Source organism: Montipora capricornis, chromosome 10, assembly GCF_036669925.1.
Source record: "Montipora capricornis isolate CH-2021 chromosome 10, ASM3666992v2, whole genome shotgun sequence".
In the NCBI taxonomy this organism is placed as follows: Eukaryota; Metazoa; Cnidaria; class Anthozoa; order Scleractinia; family Acroporidae; genus Montipora; species Montipora capricornis.
The window spans coordinates 47,822,722-47,845,252 of NC_090892.1; the positions used below are offsets into that span (position 1 = coordinate 47,822,722).

Genomic DNA, 22,531 nt, shown 5'->3' on the forward strand with positions numbered 1-22,531 from the left:
GCTCTTATGGCACATTCTCCGTAACTTTTGGATTTGGCGGGGCTTTAGGTTCTCGTATTGTTATATAACAATCGAAGGTGGTCACTGCGTAGGCGATTTTTGTTTACTCTCTGTTATGGGATACATGATTGACACGGTGCCAATGAGAATAAACATGATACGGTCGTCAGAAGTTGTTGACGTTTCTGTTGTTGTAGTACAGTCGTTGACCGGACTAAAGACGAGTTATCAAAGATGTTGGATTCTCTTCCCCGAGAAGTTCCTCGAACAATAATCATTGGCAACACAAGACATGTGTCAAGAGCGTTTAAAACTTCAAGCCAAAGTATTTACTGGCTATATAAAGGAAAATATTGAAGCGTTTTCTTCAGGCTATTCCACTTCGCAACAACCAGTTACGGCATTTTATCACTGATTTTTGTCATTAGTAAGTTCCCCGTTTTTTTCTCTGTTAACCGTTGTCCCGGACCGACCCATATTTGTGAGGTTTCAAAACAAAAAGCGGATACTCCGAAGGTAATGTCTAAGTAAAACACCTTTTATAAACTTTTAATCTGGAATATAAACATTTATTATATACTGATGAAATACTAGGATTTTCCTTCTTACGAAAAAAAAAATCATATCTTCGCCGCGCGCAGTGAACATATCGTTTTTTATTATATGGACAGGAGTGTTATACCGTGAACTAAAACACTCGTAGAATCAATACGACCACTTCATCCGGGAACCGAATGACGTAGTTGTCATATTGAGAAACGACGTCACCATTACCGCCTTTTTCTTTTCAATCTCTGCGAAGTATATTTATTGTCCATGTAATAAAAAGAAGATTACACGTTAGCTTGTGTGTCAATAGCTCACTCGTGAGATATTGTACCTGGCCACTCAAACATAAAATTCATATCTTCTCTCAACCGTGTAATATCCTCTATATCTTTCACATTTGAGACTATAGGTATCGTCGTGGTAACTAACACGATTAGCCAATAAAACGCGAGCTTCCCCTTCATTGTAAGATACTTTTGTGCTTATATAATTCTTCTCTACACATTAACATTTTTATGGCACAATTTGACATTATCATGATTTGGTTTTCATAACTTCCATATCTTGTTCATGTTACACAACTAGATAAATGCGCGTTTTAGAGGTTGATGACCACTTTTTCGCTACTTTGAAAATAAATAAAACAAGTTGTTTTTAATCTGACCATTTTCATCAGTATCTATATAAGGAACAGAACATTACATAACCGCTTGGGGATACGAATTTTATCTGCTCGAGTATGAAATTCGCATCCCCGCGAGGCCATGTGATATGCTCTATTTATTTTGAACGTAGAGATTTCAGTTTCAACCTCAACCCCAGAGTAAACATGACATTCTTTAAACAAGAGCGGTTTTCTGTCCGTGTGGGAGAAACATATGTGAACACTAACCGACTAACCGTCGATCTCTACTCGTTTATGTCCCTTATGACTCGACTCTTACGCTTTCTGCAGCTTGAAACTGCATTTTTACATTGCTTCTGATTTTCATTTCGTTTGTTTTGTGTTCCTCCGACCGACCGAACAAAACTAGGAAATGCTTTACTTATAAACCACAAACTTGATTTTAGAAAAAGTTCCTCAAATTCACCTGAGTGCAATGTTCACAGAGGATGAATCGGAGTTACAGTTAATGCGAGTGAACACAAAGTCACCTAAGCGGAAAAAGAGAGAGAATACCCTGGGTGCCAGAGTAATTTTTTTCTAAGATCGGAGAGAACGCTTAGTGATTCGTTTTTTTTTTTTTCGTCCTGGGCAATTCGCATCATTGAGCTTTCTTTTCTCTCCTCTTTTTCTTTGAAAGAAAAAATCCTCTGGCGCCCAGAGTAGAGAAAGAACGGCAGATGGATTTAAGACGCTTCCATTACAGGTCCCCACTTAAAATTTATGCTCAACTTTCCCTTTACGAGAAAAATTTAACCCAGTTAGATGAATGCTTTCTCCGTACCAGATTCAGTTTCAGATGTCATGTATAACAGATGTCGTAGTCGCTCCGACCATACCCGCATAAAGTGATCAGCAATTTTAGCTAATTTGTCATTCTTAGATCAATTAAGTTATTAACAGAAAAACTACATCCAGTGACCGTCGCAGAGCAAATTAACACGGGCACGGAGTGACTGCCAAAATATTTTTGGAATAGTCTTTATAGAGTCAAAAGTGACAGGTTTGCTAGAAAGATAAGATCGCGCTCATATCGTTTGAATCATTTCATTATCATCGGAGTTCAGGTGCCATACTGCAAAATAAGGTCATAATGTTACCGGCTATTAATGCTAGTACACTTTTTTTAGTCACACCTATATTGGTTGCGGGTTCCCAAGCCATCCGTGTCGGAAACTAAGCAAATCAAGTAAAAGACAGTTTTACTTAAACGTAACCTGCAAAGCGGGCGTATTTGGGTAAAAAGCGATGAATAATACCTCGATTTACTAAGCTAAGAATGGTTTCAGGGGAGCGGACAATGGAAAAAAAAAAAAAAGAAAAGACAGTGTGACAAGTCCAAAACAGAATCATTTTAAGGCCCTTTGTTTAATATTTAGAAGCTCAATACGGCTGCCAGGTTAATACGGTTATTTTGGACATATTTATTCCTGTTAGCATCGTGAAAAGATCGCTTTCCATTGGAGTCAGCAATAATTGTCTCAATATAATAAGTGAACGCCACTTTGAGAGGTAAATATTCAAGGAAGGAACACAGTATATGCTGTTTTGCCAAAATGATTAAGCGGTTGAGCATTAAATAATCAGTTATTGTCACAGATACCGAAAAATTTTTCAACATCTGAAAGCTCATGCATCCAACCGTTATTTCTGTCGTATTTCAAAAAGAGATAACATTTTGCCAAAAAGCACTGAAAACATCACAAGTTATAAATATTTAAAGTGCTCAAAAACGAGCACAGTGGACTATTTACCCAACCAATTTTATGGAAGAACATGCTCGTTGCCAAATACCTATGTAGTACCCTAAATTGGAACGCCCGTGATCTAGAATCGATCGCCGCTTTGAAAGGTAACTGACAGATCTCTTCCCATTTTAAAGCGTCCTCATATAAATTCTCATATTTTATCCGTGCTGTTGGCGTAACTTCAAACTTTGCCCGCACTTCTCTGTAAATGTTCCTAGATGCCACAAAAACTCTTTGGCCCTTTAGTTCTAAACTACGACTCTTAGAAGATAGACTTGCCTTCAATACAAATGAACTTATTATTCCGCCAAATTAATGTAGAATTTCACTGGTTGCTTGCTCGGTTAGCTTACCAACCATCAAACACTCTGCAACACTACGGAAACACTCATCATAAAATTTAGGAAGACTAACGGGCAGCTTTTTTTAGATCAAACTCACAACCTAAAAGGAATTCCCGTCCGACACCCTGAAGTTCTTAATTCCTCTTATACTCAGTCCTTCGTACTAATCGTTGTAATATTCCATCTACGCTGTCAACAAACAAAGAAGCCGATGAAATTAAACAACCTAATGATTGCTGAAGAAAATAATTGCTGCTATTACTACCGCATCTGACGACTTTAAGGCGACCGAGTTCAAATTTACCATTACACATTCAAAGATCACAGGTGTTTTCCAGCTGCCTACCAGCGAAAATCAGCTATATAAGAATTTCTGCAGCTATCAAGTCCACGGACGGACAAGTAACCATGAAGTTCAAAGCACTTTTCCTTCTACTGTCGCTGACTGTTTTCCACGTAGATCCTGCTCCACGTTACAAGGAAAAAAGAGGAGGTAAGGGTCCGAGCCAGCATGACAGTATTTCCGAGTTCTCTAGTAGAGGCCTGGTCATTTCTTCTCAAAGAGCTCGCAACAAAATGAGCCGAATTTTAGCTTTGGATGTCGTAAAATGCGTAAAAGAACCCGTTGCTTTCACAGTTTTGGTGTGAACTAAGTGGTGGAGGGGTTCCCTTATATTAACTATGGTATGGATAAGTGAAAACGACACGAAATCGCTTCAGAGAATGAAAAATAGTTTGCTCTCTTCTTCCGTTTTCGTTAGATAAAAGGAAGGATCATGAAAACAAATCGGTGTGGATGGGGCATGCGGGAAAATCACCGCAATTTCGCATGGCATGAGATCCATGGATGGACGGGATTGTTTCCAATTGGCTATATATAGAAAACACATTTCACCGGTCATTTAGGCAGGTTAAGCCATGGACTAAAGAAAACCACGTTACAAGTGACTTTCGTTGTTGCTAATCCCTGCATATTAAGGCTGCTGACTATCGAGAGCAGCATCGACGAGGTTAAGGTCCAAACAGAAAAGAAATGATCTCCCTGAGGCAACTCGCTTGGGGTCTAACTTTAATAAATAACTGGTACGTTTAGTTTTAGCGTATCTCCTGATAACATCATTTTATGCCGGAAGGCTCTGATGAGACCAAGGGCAAAGAGCAAGCCTGCGAGGGACTGGGGTTGGGTCACTATTCTTTCTCTCCCGCCACAGCGGAGAAAGAGCGAGCCTGCTCGCACCCTAGTCCACTGCATGTAGCTCGCAACGGCGTCCAATCGAAGTGGATTACATCGTCGTTTAAAAGCCAGAGACAAAATTCGAATTCATCTTTAGTGAGAATCTTTTCAGTATACAGATATTGGCATTTTCTTTGGACTTGTAAGCTTGATAACCAAACAAAATAACAAGTTTCAATAGCCAATAAGCAATCAGTTGGCACATTTTACTTAAAAAAAAAACAACTAAGTGATGTAAAGATAAACATTGCCGTGGGCTTAAAGATGCCTTGTTTCTTTCCACAACAGATGCATCGGAATCTGAGAGACAAAGCTCCGACTGCGTCGATTTCAAGCCTCTTGAGTGTAAGCTCTTGCCTAACCACGCATGCGCAACGTCCTACGCTGTCCAGATGGATTGTCCGAGAACCTGCCATATGTGTGACACTTTTGTCTGAGTATAATACACCTAATTAGGAATTAAAAGGTTCGATTTTGTTCAGAGTAGTGAATTTTGTTCAATGACCAATGGAGAAATTTCAGTTAAATGCTCAGTAACCTCGCCAATGAATGGAAGCGAGGCTAGCGGTGGCCTTGTTATGAAAGACTGCCTTCGCATGCAACTGAAGCTATTTTGTGCTAAAAAGCTTGCTTTTACAAAACTTCTTTTAGTTTAAGACTGTGTTCACACAACGCCAAATTATACATAAATTGACCACGTTTGGAAAATGTTTGAGAAATAAAAATGTTCATGCCTGATTACTGAGCAGACGAAACTGGATCGAAACAGGCCTACAATAATCAACATCGAAACCGTCTGGATCGTGATTTTGGTAAGAAATCTTCAAGATGCGGCCAGAGGCGTTTTTTTCGGTGGCTGAGAAAACGCAAAACTAGGGCTTTGTAGAGGCGCAAATACTCATTGGCCTTTGGGCAGAAGAAGGTATCCAAAGCCAGCTCGCATCCATTGCAAGAAAAAACAATTTGGGAAGCAGGGCTTACGCAGTGGTGAGAGCACTGTCTCGACTTCCACCAATGTGGCCAGGGATCGAGTCCCGGATTCTACGCCATGTGTGGGTTGAGTTTGATCATGGTTCTCAACTCTGCTCCGAGAGGATTTTCCCCGGGTACTCTGGTTTTCCCCTCTTCTCAAAAACCAATATTTGCAGGCGTAGCTCAGTTGGCTAGTGTGCGGCTTTCGGAGCAAGGGGTCCCCAGTTTGATCCTTGGTGACTTCAACGTCTGTTTCGACTTTCCTCTGATCTGATCTGTAGCTATAGCTTTAAATATCCGTGAAACGGAGCACTGACAGAGGGAGGGCGGGGTAAAAGGCGCACCGTCGGCTTCCATTGATGCCAGTTTCGTAACTGAAGGAACTACCGACGTTAAATAAATTGACTTGACTTGACTTGACTCATTTGTGAGGCGTGGCCACAAAACTTTAAGAAACCGAGCGGATACTGGCGAAGCGGGGGGCAACGCAAGACCATACGAATTGCCGGCTCAAATGTTAACTTCTAGTGTGAACAACTTCGTTGCAAACAAGTTAGCCTGCGTAACGCAGGCTATGAACGTAGTCTTAGGCGTTGAGCGCACAGTTCTGTAAACTGGCCTATTAAATTCAGACCAACTACTTTGCAAGAGATTTTCTTTAACAATTTGGAAATTCCTTTATATTTCTTTGAATATTTTAATGATTCAAATAATCGAAAATCTAAACACGACGTTCATTCAGGAACGCTATCACATTTGCATTGATGAGTGTTTTTCTCTGAAAGACATTGCTCCAGAACACACGTCCACTTACGGTTGCAGTCCGACCTTCTGTAAACGCTCCAGCACACCATACCAAACTAGATCGGTTTTAGTTCTTGTCTTGACCGAGGGCACAACTGTTACTGTTAAGGCAAAAAACGTGCGCCAACAATCTTAAGTGCATTTAGACCGCTTTTCCAAATTCAAGAATTCTTTTCATACCCTCTCGTGGTAAAGAGGTTTTCAGTGGAGTACAGAGAAACCAATGACAATGTAAATTTCGGACAGCTCAACAGACACGGTAATCTCAACGCAGCACATATATTATGCAACAAACTTAATTGTTAGAAGGTAACGTGAAGTGCTAGTTTTCTACCCAAATGAACCATGTGAGCGTTAGCCTTACTAATGGAAATGGGCTCACACAAGAGTTTTTCTGTCCTTGTGTGGGCCCATTTCCATTAGTAGGGCTAACGCTAACATGTTTCATATGGGTCGAAAACTAGCACTTCACGTTACCCCCTAACAGTTTAGTCTGTTGAAATATAAGTGCTACACGGTCAACGTTTGCAAAAACGTAAATCATCCTTGAACTTGTACATATTCATAGCCGTGACATTGACATCTTAAATTCCCACAACCTGCTCCCGTCTGACCTTGAAGCTCAGTCGGCAGAGCAGTGGTGATCTAACCCGAAGATCGTGGGTTCAATTCCCACCCTGGTCGGAGTTTTTCTCTGTCCTTGTGTGGTCCCATTCCCATTAGTAGGGCTAACGCTCACATGGTTCATATGGGGTAGAAACCTAGCACTCACAGTGCTAGAAAACTAGCACTTCACGTTACCCTCTTAACAGTTAAGTCTATTGGAACATATATATGCAGTAGCGCATAGCGCCGGAAAACGCACGCGACCCTTGCTCAGAAAGTTTACCTCAATCACGAGTGCGAAAATGAAGAACAATAAACCCCGAAATTACTTTTCAACAGATCGGCTTGTTTCAGTGATGGACAAAGGTGTCTGATGATACAAGCCAACAATGCAGGAATGACAAAGACCATCTTCAACACGACGTAGCCTTCCAATGAAAACCAACGTTTTCACAAGTGCATTCAAAAGTGACAAGTAAAATATTTCAAAATGCCACAGACTGAAAGAGTAGATTTGATTGCAAGTTTTTAACAAGTACGGGTATAACAAGTACGAAGCAAGTCTACAGTCATTTCAATAATGGAAATTGCCTTAAAACAGAATAGTTTTGTAATTTATAGTATGTTAAGCTCTATCTATCAGATACACAAGGCAGCTATGTATAAAAGCATGTAATATACAATTATTTACCAATGCAATAACTACTTTAAAAAATTAAAACAGACTCCTTTTTTTAGGGTGAGGTGTACTTCTTAAAGTGCAATCCCATTAAAACCATGCGTGAGTTGCTTTCACGATAGAGCTGTTCCTTATCGAGTGTCGGGAAACCATCACCAAGGTTAACAATGCCGACCTGTCTCAACAGAGGCAAACGGTTTTCTAAACCAATCAGAACTTGATGCAGTTTTACGCAAGTAGCCCGAAGAACGGGAAATATGCGCGAGATTTTATCCAGTCATCAAGTTTTCTTGGCAATGGAAGCAAAACGCAACAATCGCGCAATTAATTGACACTCCATTAAAAATCACTGCAATTACCTACACTAAGTTTCGAGATTAAAGTGGCGTCTTGGTATACAGAACAACTTCAATTAAAGGCAAGTTTGGCGCGAACTTATTTCGTAGTATCAAAATTGTCGTTTTTTTTTTCTCATTTAAAAATATCTTTATAAAAACGACTTCCACTAGAAGCATGAAAAAAACATTAATTTAACACCGTGTCGGCGGCATAATTGACTAATTACAGGGAAAATGGTGGCAGGTACTCTACAAATGGCATGAAAACAACAAGTCCGACGATAATCAGAAACAACTGAGATAGAAATGACCAAAAAGCTGAGTTCATAAATGGAAGGAAAAATATTTTGGACCTCAAACTGTTAACTATTTCAACTACTTCACAAAAAACATGGACCAAATTTATGGCTAGAAATCTTAAATGTCAAACAGATGCTTCATTTTTCTCTCTTCTATCATAAATGGAAGGAGAGATATTTTGAGGCACACAAAACAACTCAAACTGTTGACCATTTCAACTACTTTACAAAAAAACAAATAGTGACCAAGTTTATGGCTGGAAAACGTAAATATCTCATCGATGCTTCGTTTTTCTCAAAGGGAAACCCAAGAATTTTATCCGATTACATCAGCCTTCTTTAATGCTTTAATCAGAACACTTGAAGAGAACGTTGCCATCCCCCCTTAAAAATCCTATGTTACTACTGGTACACTTGAAGGGGAAGTGTCACGCTAGTCAAACTTCAAAACACTAAAAGTTATCTTTGCATAAATGAAGATCAAAAAATAATGCTGTAGTTTTGTTACTAATAACCATTGGAGTGCACTGAAGCTATTCCTTGTTGTCTCACAGCAGCCAAGGATGGAGAAGATGGAAATGAATTGAAACTTGTTTTTCAAGTTTGGAGACGATGTCTTCAGAATGTCGCCAAAAATTAAATACGAATAGCTCTTTGTACCATAAATACATTTCATATCTTCTCAGTGGGTTGTCAGGAATATTGTACGTGTGAGATACAGTGCCAATTTTGATTTTTACTTTGTTTCCACCTAAAAACATCAAATTTAGCGTGACAGTGCCCCTTTAAATCTATAACCTGAAAACCTGAAAGCCTGAAAGCCTTGCCACACTCGAAGCCTAATTTAGTCACACGAGCTTCTCATCTCCTTCGTTCTGTTGTTCAGCTACAGGTTCACAAGTCGCAGAAGCTAACCATGTCTATAAGGCGGTATCACCATCAGCAGATAGGATTTCTTCCAACGTAAGACTGCGACGATGACTATTCGTTTTTGGGTCTTCTACTTCGTTTCCGTTCTCATTTTTTTCTTCTTCCTTGCTTTTCTCTTTGGGACTTGAAGGAGGTCTAAACAAGGACAGAGTTATGGTCAAAGTTTTATGATAAAGAACTGGGGAAGTGGCTGGCAACCAATTATCCTTCGACTATCGGAAATTACATTTCTAGTGCTCTGATTGGCTCACTTAGTTAATCTCGGTTATCGGCTCATATACTGGATGATCGCATCAAGTGCTGCCAACCAGAAAAATTTGTCTCGAAGACGCGAAAGTTAAAAGTCTCTGAACGTTCAGAATTCATTAATATTCAATAAACCAATTACCGCAACAGCGCCAGTCTCTTGGATATGAGATTGGTTATAATAGACACCTCTGCGCTCCGCGCCTCGTCGACGGTTATTTATACCATCTTTCTATCCAACGCACGTTCATGAAATCATGGGTCACAGGGAAGCGGGGAGCGCAGTTTTACAGATTCAGTGGCTGCTACTTCGGGTACCGATCTAAAAGTACCCCTAAGCTCAAATAATTTCCTTTGCTGAGAAAAATCTCTTCAACCGTGACAAACATAATATGCTGTTTTTTACTTCAAAATATCACTTTTAATGCGCCGTAAAGCTGAACGAAACCAGGAGTCTTTTGTCCCACGGTCGAGCTAGTGAGAGAGATGGGTATCTCCCTGAGAGAACGTCACAAACTGCTTCACAATGCTAAACTTCTCTTTTCAACACTGGAATGTAATCACTATTCGACGTCACTTGGTGTGGACTCATGCCCCTCTCTTAGCTTGCCGTAGTACCGCACTGACGCAGTTGCCAGGCTTATCAGAAGCGACATTGTAAGAGCCCACGCATATCATTCTTACTTTTGGGAAATAAGAATAGTTTTGAGTTTAGAGGCAATTTAGTAAAGTAACCATTGATAGGCTTGAGAGTCAGTAAATATCCTTTTGGCTTTGGTATCGTGAGCTGATGATTGTTCCTTTGGCTTCAAGCCATCACTGAATGCCTTGATCTTAATGGCGCTTCATCAACCATTCGATGACGAGAATTTAAAACAACAAAAGAAGTTTTAAAAAATTCGTTTACTCACGTTTTGACGTTCTGCTCCTCAGAATCTTCCTGGATGGTCTCCTCCCCTCGACTATCACTTCGCTCCTTCTTTTCCCTAAACGGATCTTCGACACCGACCTTTGGCAGTTCCCAGCTAAGTTTTCTTGACAGCATACTGGAAGGAGCCTGTCCTGGAGACCATGGCTTCGGCAGAGTGGCTGACCGTACAGTCGATGCGGATTTCTCGGTTGATGTGCTTCTTTGAACCTTGAGCGAGTTGGATCGACCGCCAGGTCTGATAGCATTGCTACCTAGCTTTTGTGTTACCCACAAATCGTCCAACGACTCCACTTGCTTCGTCTTGTCGGCCGGTTCCACGATCTTCTGCTTGTCATTCTTTTCTACCGTTTTATTTGGAACTTCTCTTTCCTCCGTCGTTGTACCTTTTAGACTTTCCTGCTCAAACGTCTTTGCCTCGTGAGTCAACTTTTCCTTTTCTTCAACTGCAGCTGTGGACTTTGATTCTTCTTTATCATCCGTCGCTTTTTCGCTTGTACCCTCTGTTTCTTTTGCGTTCTCTTCCTTGGCTTGCTCTTCCTCCCTTTTCACTTCCGGAGTTGGTTCTTTCTTATCCGGTTGCTTTTCTGGAACTTCCGTTTCCGGTTGCTTTCCACCCGGTTGATCCGCCACGCCCGCTTTTGTTTGTTCCTCTTTCTGTTTAATCTCCTTTTCTTCTTTATCTTTCTCTCTCTCCTGTTTTGGGGATTCTTTTCTCGCCGGTCTCGGTGCGGGCTTCGGTGGGGTACCGGACGGTAACCTTGGTCTCTTGAGTGATGATGGTTTGACAAGCTTCTCCTTGGTCACTTCCGATCCATTATTCTTCATCCCGGCGTTGGTTTCGTCTGCTGGCTTGGTGTCGACTGGCTTTCCAGGAACATTTTTCTGAAATTCAGACACCAGCACGAGGTGACTTAGATTTTGAAGAATGCATTCCTACAGCCCTAAATTTAAATGAAGGAAATAATTCTGACACCAAATTCACGAAAATACTTTTTACAGTATTTCAGATCATTTATCCTGTATGACCTTTAGAACATGTGGAAATATAACCTCATAGGACGGTTAAATCAGTGAGCATGGATTGTTTCTTCGCAGGTATACAGTACGTCCCCTTCATGTTGAACAGATATGTTAGAACAGAAATTGCAACTTTGGTAACGGCTATGATGTGTGAAATCATCATACATCACAATCACTATAGGGCCTAAAGTTTTCAAAATGGTGTCGTAAAACTTGGGACTTATTTCCAGATAGAGAGAGAGGCGAGTGATATCTGCTAACGGAAAGCCGCAATAACGACCTGCTGACATTCTCAAATTAAGTAAAGCTATGATCTTCGCAGTTATGAACACAATTTTTGCAATTGCGTAAAGAAGCTTGAAAAATTCAGGACTTCAACGGGGTTTGAACCCGTGACCTCGCGATACCGGTGAGACGCAAATTGCTTGCAGTTTTTGAAGCAAGTTGAGCAATTGTAAAGAAACATGAAAAAAGATCCAGGATTGAAGGGGATTCGAACCCACGACCGTGCGATTGCAGTTCTACAATATTTCGCCCCTCTGTTGCCTTAGACGTTGAGAATTGTCCTTAACGTAATATGCATTTCCTTAAGCAAGCATCACTCACCCTTCCAAAGCTCCCCGCCTTTTCCTGCCTCAGCTTCATCTCAGCCAAAAGTCCTCCACCCGCCGCACCGCCTATCCCAATTCCAAATTTCGGCGGTTTTCTAGCGGTCGCCGGATGTGGCGAAGGTTCTTCAGGGCTAGGCTTTGTAATCTTGTCACCTGTAGCTGCCCTGTCACGAGGTAGAGGGGCCCCAACGAGTAGGCCACTATCCGTAGAGGGCTTTTCACGAGGAAACGCAAACGGCTTTACACCCATGATGAGCGGTCGTTCCACTTCCGTTTTTTTGTCGGAGGGCTTTCTGTCCCTCGATATCGCGGGTTGTTTCTCAGTTGGTGTCACGTCCGGTTTTTTATCAGTTGACGTATCTTCGGGTTTGTTCTCAGAGGAAACCTTATCATTGGACTCCTCCGCTGTCTTTTCTGCAGGAGCCTTCTCCGTGGACACTTCAGGTTTCTTTGCCGACGGAACCCTCTCTTTCAACGGGCTCTCGTTCTTTTCCGAGGGGGTCGTCTCTTTCGAAACTTCCGGTGACTTGTCGGAGGGAACGCTTTCCGTAGGCGCATCTGGTTTCTTTACAGAATGCGCCCGGACTGGTTTGGCCTTTTTAACCTCCGATATTTTTTCAGTTGAAGCTCTGGACCGACCTAACTTTGGTGACACCGATTTCGTCTTCTTTTCGCCTATTGAAAAAGAAACTATGATTTTGAGACATTAAGGTCAAATTGAACAGACCAAGATCAAGTCAGCCCCTTTGTCAAAGCGAGTTTGCCTGACAATTTTTGCCATCAGTCTTGCTTTCCAAAACTTCGGCTCTGGACAAACAATTTGAAAAAGAAGCTAAAAAACTTACTCCCCAACCACCAACTGGGTACGCATTGTAAAGGTTTGTGTCTTGTAATGGTATGGTTTCTACCGGAACAGGTAAGTCCCTCTTTCTTTCAGTATATCGAGCGCTCCAAACAAAAATGTAGGCGTGAGCAATGTGACCATGTGCAGGCAAAATTTCGAGTACCCATTTTTGTTTTTCACTCCTTCTCGACGGAATAAGTGATAGAGGAAATTAACTATGAACAGAAACCCATAAGGGTTAAAACGTGTAACGGCCCCTTGTGTGCTGGGAAACAAGCTTCTGGTTATTCAATTTGTTAAGTACTATATTTGGAACAACAAGAGAGAAACATTCAACCAATCAGTTCGCAAGAACACCGTGACGCAATACAACCAATGTTCTCGCGCGAAATTAAACGGAGCGAGGGGTTTCCAAATATGGTACTTAGCACTGAATATTCGGAAGCTGCGAACGCGCGTTACAAGTTTCAACCTTTATGGGTTTCTGCTATGAAAGGGTAACAAGAGTGAATTAGATAAGAGTGTTGATCTATCATTTTGAGGTCTTTCCCCAATACAGTCACAAATGGATATATTTTTAGATACACTTTGCGCACGAAACAAACAAAGGCCGCCAATTTTAACCAATCAGAAGAAGCCATGTCAAGCGTGACTGCTTGTGTCATGTTTTTTTAGGGACATGACGACTGATTTTCGCGGGAAGGGTATTCTAAAAAAAGACTAATTTGTGACTGTCACGCATGCCATAACATCACTCTAATCCAATACACTCTTGAGGGTAATTAAGAGTGCTAAAGTCCCAGGAACTCCATCTTTACTCAGATGAATTTCCAGAGACTTTTAGCACTGCAAATTAGCCCTCCCTGGTGAATTGTTCCATTTTCCAGTGATCCTAATTATATGAAAGAGGGACTCCAGCATGGGAATTAAAGTCGAATATGGCTGTCTAAAACAATATTGAGAATATGCATCTTATTTACCGTTATTTGTGTACCAGGCTGTAGAGCCTTCTGTTGATTCTGGCCCAGTTAGAGCGCGATCCCTGCTTTTTTTTTTAAAAAACCCGGGAAGACCAATGTTGATTCCCCTATGGAAGACAAGAGAACTTGTTTAGAGGATTCCCGGTGAAAAGACAAACTGCAATGTTCTATAGATTAACAATAGCGCTGAACTAAGGAAGCAGCCGGCCGCTAGTTGACCTACGCGCTATTCAATTGCGTTGGCCGTTTTGCCGGAGCATGTTGTCAACTGTTTAACGTTCGATCTTTTTAAAAAGAGAATTTGACGCGACGTGCGACGTCGCTTTCCGTCCTCGTGAAGAGCTTCCTGTGGATTGTTGTGTGTCAACACCCTATATGACGTGTATATATAGTTCACATATTTCGAGAAGATGCACACATTACCAACAACTTAGTCTCTTGACCATGACGGAGTTAAAAAAAATAACAAAAGAAAAAGAGGAGGAATGTCGGCCTTACCCTTTCCAGACAGACTTTTTGTTTTCCTGTTCAGGATAAAGTAAGATACAGTTAAACACATTTTGTTTCGAGTGTTTGATTCGTGAAGCTATTGTAAAGACAGAAAACGCAGTCATCCGAAAAAATCACCGCGCCGTTAAGAAATTCGAACAACAACATTGAACTTTGGTTCCTAAAGACTAAATTCACTTTTACATGCCGGGGGCAGTTTGCCAAATTGGTAAAGCATTTCCAAAAGTGTTGTCACAGTAAACCCAAAATAGCTTAATAAAATAAAGAAATAAGGGCTCCTGAGTGTCCTATTTCTCGTGAAACGTTTACTTTAAAGGGAGAAATAAAACAAAAAGTTGGAATGCCAAACCTTGAAAGAGATCTGTTTTGCCACAGTTTTAATGTACATAGAATAAACTTGGGAATAGACCAAGAAATTCCTGATTACATGAACCTCTGAACATACCATCAAATACCAGTGCTTGGAACTTTGACTTGTGGCGCATATGTAAATGTAATACCACGTGTCATACTAGCTCGAATCAAACCGCTGAAGTTAATACGGCAGATGGAAGTATACAGAAACCCATCCAATAGAGTGGTTTTCAAATGAGTGTCGTAAAACCAAAACCAATGTAATTACTTTGGCCAATCAAAAAGGACGGAGACAATCCAGTAAACCAATCAAAACTCGAAGTAATTACACGTAGCCGACACAAAGAGCGAGAAAATGTGCGAGCGCGAGCCACGATTGGTTTTGGTTTCACTTCTGATTGGTTGAAAAAGTGACCGGAGAACTTTGAACCAATCAATGAGTGAAGTAATGCAAAACCAAAGCAATTCGCTAAGGGTTAGGGCTTTTTTTGTTTTTAATTTCAGGTAAAAATAAAAAATGTAAATGTAAATGCTTTGTTTATAGTGGAAGTGCACTTAGCTATCAAGCTAGTTTACAGGCACCCCACTTTTAAGAATGTGAAAGAAACAATTCGAAGTTAACAGAAACATTATTAAGAACCCCAACTGGCAGGAGACAACCAGTTAGCTATTTACAAAGCGTGGTAGAGTTGAATCCGGAACAACCGGAAACAAATCCTAACGAGAGGATAGAACGGGATTTGAACCCGGAGCAGCCGCATGCAAACCAAACGCCCTAACCACTCGACCACGCTGCCTCCTTAGGGTCCTATTTCGGCCAGGCTGATAAACAAAGAGCAATTTGCTGGCCTGGGAAATGGACCAAACAAAGAGCAATTTGCTGGCCTGGGAAATGGACCAAACAAATCGACGAGAAAAGCGAGCCAAGCGCAGGCCCCTTTCTCCTCCACAACGTATTTCTGAAAAACGGACAGAGTAGGCGAACGTCCACTTACTTCAGTAGTGTCCTTTGATCTTGGTGACGGTTTTGGTTTAGGCGCGGGTTTGGGCGGTGGAGTTTTGCCGGTAGGGGGTGTAGGAGGCTTTGAGGTTGATGACTTTTTCCTGGATGGTGTAACCTCAATCGGCGCTCTGAAATTAAAAAATAAATCGAGCATTTTCGGCCTAATTAAGTAACAAATTATGTGAGTTCAGAGGTTTATAATTTGGTCAAGATTTTAAGAACTCTGCTTGGCAATTACTCCCCATGAAAACATTGCAAATAAATAAGGACAATTAAAGAAGCAAATGACTTACGATTCAACTTTTGCAGTCCAAAACAAGTCGATATCTTCTTGTTCTTCCTTCGCGTCTTCATTGCTGGAGCCATTAGCGACAACCGGCTTGCTTGAGGGACGGGTAGGTAAGCGCCTTTTCTGTGGGGGCCGTGGACGGTCCTTACCCAAATGCTTCAGTTCAGAAGCTTTCGGTTCTACGACGGAGAGATCTGATAAAACACCAATAGAAGTCAGTGATTTGCTCCTTAGTACTCTCGCCATACAGGCTTAGTCTTTCCAGTAATTTCACGACCAATGGGTACCTTTGCAGGTTAGTGATTGCGCACTGGGACATCGAAAACAAAGCAAGATAATTTAAGTTTTGTTTGTTTTAGATGTCCCAGTGGGCAATTTGCGTCCCAGTATGGCGGTTTTTGTACCATGTGATCACTGACCTGCAAAAGGGCCCATTTAGGAGCAAGACATCTTTACATTTAGGGGCGATAATGTACTCCTTAGGTTGGGCGAAAACAATTCCGTAGGATATGAACGGTCCAATTGTGGCCACAAATTTCTGTTGCAAAACATACCCATTAATTACATGAAGGTAACTCGTTCCATTCCACAACCTGAACTGAAAATACCTACGACTCAAAAAGTTTAAATAGAAGCGCATTGACCACTCCCCTTAAAGAGTTTTTTCTGGGCCAATCCAGTGAACAGATTTTAAAATCCAAATAGTCAAACCCAGCTGGCTTAATTCAGGAGTTGAGCCAGGGACAAACTAGAACTCCAGTTAGTAGAAAAAGGGGCGCCTCCTGATTGATTACCCACGCTACCAGCCCTGGCCTTCTAACACCATTAAGCCTCATAACCCTTTATGAACGTGCTAATAACCTACGTAGAAAGCATCTCTAGGGGCACACGCCCAATTTCCCGCTTAAATTTTATCGCTTAATTAAATCGTAGCAAACCTGATAAATCTGATTTGATCCCCTGTTGCTGTGCTGCCTTCCCATCTATATCATCCTTCAGCAGTTTGATCTCTCCTGTGTCCTCTTTTTCTTTCTCTTCATCTTCCGATACTCTGCCATGAGTTGGCCGCCTGCTGACTGTAGGGCGTCTCCTGTGGTTCCTCGGGGTTGCATCACTTCCTTCTGTCACGGGTACCGCCAACTGAGATACGCTGAGGCGATTACGCGCTTTACGAGCAACCTTGTAAAACAAGGAGCATGAAATGATCGAGAGGTTGTCAACTGAGAGCGCTTATCCTACCCTATAAGGAAAACTCTGTCTACAAGTTTACATCTTTAGCACCTGTCTATCGTTTACTAATCGATCAGCCAAGAAATCAGCTCTGAACATTTAAAGCGCTTTTTAAGGCTACAACCAAGGACCAGAGTGATAAGACATTTAAGCAAAACCAACGCTTTCTATCAAAGAAACCGGAAAAAAAAGATTTCCCTCGATAGCCAACCCCTTCACCGATCTTCAATACTAAAACACGCTTCCTGGACATTGTCATGTGGTTGCAACACTGGAAAAAGGGGCAGAGTACAAAACAGATGTAGAACACGCGTTGACCGGAATTGCACCAGTTCAGGGAGTATCTCAGCTATTTGTTTCTGCCTGGTTGAGCCCAAATGAGCCAGATAATCTACGAGGGTTGCCGCTTTTAAAATTTTCACTTTCACAAATATGAGAGCTCTTACCACACAATAACTGATCACTTTTGATGGCTAATATTCCAATGATTTCCAAAACCAAAAGGTTCACATCCAGGAAGAGGGCTAAGTTTAACAAGTTGCCTGAACTCTTCAAGCAAACGTACCTATGCCTTCTTTCACACGCATTATCCCCTCCGGTTTAAAGTTATTCTGTAGTAAGAGTGGAAGTTTACTTTGAAGTCGAATCGGGAGTTCGTTAGGGCCGATTTACACGCAACGATCGTAAGTCATGTCGTAGGCCTGTAGTGAGCTTGTCGCAAGCGACAAAAATCGTACCGTGTAAATCGGCCCTTAGTCGGCCGATTCTTACCGGAGTAATTGAATTTATTTTTCAAGATATAGTACCCACGTCATTACTGAATAAGGCATCTCTCATCAAAGTAACGGTTTTCTTAATTATTATTTACTCAACAGAATATCGCGTTTCTGATTGGTCAATGACGAATGCATAAATAGCTTTTAGAGTACGACACGGAAGTTGCTATGTAAACAAAGCGGTGGATTTGAGTAGATAAGAAATACAAAATAGTTATGAAGTTGCTCGCGCATTTCCTGATTTATGGTGATTCGTGTTTTGAAAGTTATCAAATTGCACTCGCCAATTTTGAGAACTTTCAAAACATCCCTCGTGCCTATACTGAAATGCACTCGCGTTCATACTTCCGTTCATACGATTTCCTTCACTAAGCGCATGTACACACAATGACTTACCGCTGCCACATCGTCCTCCTCTAAACTCTTTTCGGCTTCATTTTCTCCTTCATCCAAGTTGTTTCGATGATCTTTCAGAAGCAAATCCTGTGTCACAAATTTATTGGAAATGATAGCTACTCGTTGCAATTCTCTTCTTCAATATATCCCTCGTAAAAATAATTCAACGGGTTTTTGAACTATTGAAAGTGCTAAAAGTTTAGTTTGTTGGAGCTTCCACAACAATAGGCGCAAGGAAGCAAGACGATACGAATTGCCAGATTTCAAAAGATCTGGAAAACGAACGTTCGCGCAGTGCTATCAGTAAACAATACTCCAATTTACTGCGCATTTACCGTGCTCTAGAGGCTCTTTTCCTAGCAATGCAGGCATAAGTACAAGCAATACGCGCAGATAGATACCTAAAGACCTCACGTTAGTTTGCGTATTTTTCCTCTCACAAAAAGTGCTGATGACCAAGATTCTACTAAGTTTGGGTAGTGTTGCTTGTAAGTATGCTTGCTTGCTTGAGCTCATGCTAGTGAAAATCAGCTTTACTACACATACAAACACCAAAGTTTTAAGTTCGACCAACGGCGTGTTCCATTCCATGTTTTTTTCATTTTTTCAGTTCTATCTGTTTCCATACATTCCTTTTGATATTCAATTGAGAAGACCGCTGGAACAGACAAACCCTTTGTTCCGAAAGCCGCCAAGGGTCTTGTTGGAAAATCAACATTAAGGTGGCGATGGTCTTGGAAATGTGGTGTAAATTCGCTTCCATATACGTTAACGTCGTGGTACAACTGAGACCCAGCAAAACGCTCAGCTGCGCATGCGCATGCGCATTCGCTCAAAAACTTGAGACCAACAGCTGTGTTACCAAATTTCTCGCAAACCCGTCAATAGATTTTGCAGAAATGTGGAATTAAAATAGTACTGTTCCGTCTACTAATGAGTCGTCTATTTTTAAAAAATCAGAAAACTAAAAAAAACGTCTATCAGCGAATTATGAAATATCCGTCTGTTGAAATTCTATGATAGCAGCTGTTAAACATACTTTATTTTTATTACTTTTTTAAGTACGCAAATGCTGCAAAAAAACTAACGAGTAAATTTTGCACAAATGAGAAATAAGAATCCTTTAGGCGTGTTGGCAACCGCCTGTAGAGCACATAAACTGTCAAAAATATAAATCTTCGTGGTAGCACTCATCAGTGACTAAGTTTGAGCTTCCAGGCAAAAACTGAATAAATATATCAAAAACGGAAGTATGAGTGTATGAATACTGTGCTCAGTCATCTTAAATTTAACATTTGTAGGAGACAGTCGACCATATCTTAGCTGTAGCTATTTGACGCACCGTCAGTACAGACACTCACCAGTTTAGAAATACAACTCTCCAGCTGATGAATCACAATTTCCATGATAGTGTCCACCATTACAGACGCCACGCCAAGTTTGTCTTCGCTACAAAGAGGGAACACACAGGAAATCAGTCGTCAGGTGTATTTCATCAGTGGACAGTAATAGTAGTAGAGGCAAAAGGAGGATGAACCAATCAAAATGTAAAGAAATTACTCCTAGCTCGGATGCTCTATGCTACATGTAAGGAACAGGGAATCGTGGCATTGAGGCCATAGAATAGGTTCCAGGTGACAAATTGTCCTGCCATCCCCTGCCATACTTCCAGAGGTGAAGTTTTAACCTTTTACCTCCGAATGGAGACGAACATCAATTTTCCTCACTTTATTTATAGAAAATGAACAGGAAAGGTTTCAGGAATTTACAAACTTATCCATGAGGAGAAAACGCTTTGATCCTTCAACAAATTCTCCAAACTACTTTTATAATGAAAGGTACAGAGATCAGTAAGAAGAATTTCACTGTGGATCATGATATAGGGTTAAAAGGGTTTGTTTTAAAAAAAAGAATTACTCTTGGATTGTAGGAAAGGAGACGGCAATCAACCCCGATGAACGATGATAAATATTCTTGGAAAATCCACCACTTCATTTATTCATCGAAGTTGAAAATTACCTTCCCCTCTAAAGTACTACGGAAACCAAATCAAAGGAGAACTGTGAAGAAGTCGTGGATACATTCCTTACAAAATGGGAGTTCCGTTGCGATGAGTTGCTTTCTGATCTTGTTAAGAAATAATGACTGTATTCGTGTTTGATTTTATTTTAAAAGGAATGCGTTATCATTGGCAGGCTACATCAGGTCATTTTCAAATATCTGAAGGGTCCTCAACTATGTAAACAGCTACGGATGCCTCAGTTTCCGATAAGTATAAACAAGGATAGTTTCTAAAACGATTCAACTTTGTCGACACCTGGAACGGATCACGAAACATGCTGTATTTAGTTGCATTTTATAGATGCAAAAGAGCCAGGTGAGAATAATCGCCAACCGGTGTTTTCGGCTCCATTAAACAATTTACGAGGTTGTTGAAAGCCTATAAAGTACCAGAGGATAGCCATTTAGCTTGGAAAGAGTGAATTCTTGTTTGACTGTTATCGTAAAGGACTGCTTCACTGGTCAACTAAAACAAGGGGATACCTGAAACATCTGGATATCTCTCAACTTTGTAAACACAGCTATCGAGTGCTTTTAATTCCGTCTTTTACTTTTAAGCGCCTTTAGCTTTTAAATGTGTTACAAGTACACCTTATAGGTACTGAATATAACCAATAGAATGCAGTAGTTTGCTTTTGGTGAATACAGTTGTCACTGTCCACGGCAATCTCACGGCTTGCTCCTTTGCTAATGCAAGTGGACCTGTGAACTTGGCGGATCGACAAGAAAATGTATCTTGCAATCATTTTTAACACACGTAGCAAAGCGACACCTTTAGTCTTCCACTGAGAAATGGCTCGGTAACACCACATGCTGACTATCAATCCCTTCGGAACGAAGAAAAGTCGAAGACTATTTCAACGTATTACGTTGCGGCATTTCTCCTGAAAGTGAAACGCCGGAAAATCGATATTAATTGGTCTTTGACTTATCGATTAGTATACATCTGAGTGAGTGAAAAAAATTGCATATTCTGACCCCTAACGATAGTCGTTTATGCGCTTCGCGTATCCAAGACTAAAAATTAGCTTCGCACAAAACTAAAACAACTGAAGCAACCCTTAAGTTAATCGTTTCAGAAATGATATTAATGGACATGATGAGCGCCGGATATGAGATTCTATCAAGCTGCCCTTACCTTAATCTGTTGGCGATTCCAGCTGCGGCTTGTGTGAGGATCAGTTCCTCTACGAACGTTTCACTCAACTGGGGCGTGTTCTGTACAACTGCTTCCAGGCGGCTTTTCACATCCTAAAGACACCAAGCAAAAGTTATTTCACATAGGGAATGGATGGTGCGATGAGGTCTAAATCTTGGCGACCAGCAGAGTTGCGTGACCTGAATTTCAGTCCGCTTTCCCGCTCGTTAAGCTATTCGGTAGGAGAGGAGTCTGACAGCAATAACAGTTAATGTTGTCCGACATCACTACCAGGCGAGTGCTTTCGGACGCCTCTCTCACCGAATTACTTAGCAGCTTTCGAAGGAAGCAACTCTGGGAAGAAGTTGGGAAGAAACATACCTGCAGTCCTTGTTCCAAAATGGAGAAACGGAGCTTTTGGAAAGGGTTATTAGGTCGAATAACCGTTTTCGCACAGGCACAGCAAAGAAACTAAGGGTTAAAGGATAAGTGCTGTATCTTACTTGTGTCGATGTGATATAAGGGCAGACTTCTTTTGCACAATCCACCATCTTGTCCAAGTTGCTCTGGGAATAAAGATTAAGTTGTTGTTGTTGTTGTTATGTTTTTTTTCTTTACGAGTATGTTAAAAAAACACAGAGTTTACATAAAGTTTCCCAATAAAAGCTGTGTAAAGTTAAGTAGTAAAGAAGATAAGATGTTACAACAGCAATCATTCGTGTTTAATTTTAAAGCGGTTCACGATCTTTGGCCAATCATGACTCAGACAAAATTACATGGCAGCCGGCTCTAAGGGCCGAAAACGTGCGTAAAAGGTCGCGAGTGGTTTTACTTCAACCCTTCATTGGTTGAGAATATGACGAGAGATGTTTGAGCCAATCACCAAGGCGTGAAGCGTAGCAATGTAAAGCAAAGAAATCCCGAAATAACTTTCGCCTCTACATGGAAGATAGCTTCATTTGCGGTACAAAGCAA

General features: G+C 41.1%; 1 protein-coding gene and 1 long non-coding RNA gene across 3 annotated transcripts in view; one reads left to right on the forward strand and one right to left on the reverse strand.

Moving 5' to 3' along the window:
* Positions 1 to 3,050: 3,050 nt before the first annotated feature.
* On the forward strand, positions 3,051 to 5,277 carry LOC138022230 (uncharacterized). 2 transcript variants are annotated; one of them, XR_011126543.1, is made up of 3 exons: positions 3,051 to 3,065; positions 3,626 to 3,798; positions 4,828 to 5,277. It is a non-coding gene; the product is annotated as an uncharacterized lncRNA (long non-coding RNA). The 2 variants fall into 2 exon arrangements; XR_011126542.1 differs by lacking the exon at positions 3,051 to 3,065 and having other exon boundaries at positions 3,103 to 3,798.
* Positions 5,278 to 7,412: 2,135 nt separating this feature from the next.
* The window catches only part of LOC138022231 (F-actin-uncapping protein LRRC16A-like), a 46,206-nt gene continuing 31,087 nt past the window's right edge, over positions 7,413 to 22,531 (reverse strand). Inside the window, exons 30-41 of the mRNA XM_068869284.1 lie at positions 22,060 to 22,122; positions 21,557 to 21,669; positions 19,719 to 19,806; positions 18,358 to 18,444; positions 16,894 to 17,134; positions 15,960 to 16,149; positions 15,659 to 15,794; positions 14,298 to 14,323; positions 13,800 to 13,906; positions 11,971 to 12,650; positions 10,325 to 11,226; positions 7,413 to 9,302 (exon numbers count right to left, since the gene is read on the reverse strand). Of these exons, the coding sequence (XP_068725385.1) occupies positions 9,158 to 9,302; positions 10,325 to 11,226; positions 11,971 to 12,650; positions 13,800 to 13,906; positions 14,298 to 14,323; positions 15,659 to 15,794; positions 15,960 to 16,149; positions 16,894 to 17,134; positions 18,358 to 18,444; positions 19,719 to 19,806; positions 21,557 to 21,669; positions 22,060 to 22,122 (2,778 nt within the window). The 3' untranslated portion in view covers positions 7,413 to 9,157. The remainder of the gene's footprint in view (positions 9,303 to 10,324; positions 11,227 to 11,970; positions 12,651 to 13,799; positions 13,907 to 14,297; positions 14,324 to 15,658; positions 15,795 to 15,959; positions 16,150 to 16,893; positions 17,135 to 18,357; positions 18,445 to 19,718; positions 19,807 to 21,556; positions 21,670 to 22,059; positions 22,123 to 22,531) is intronic.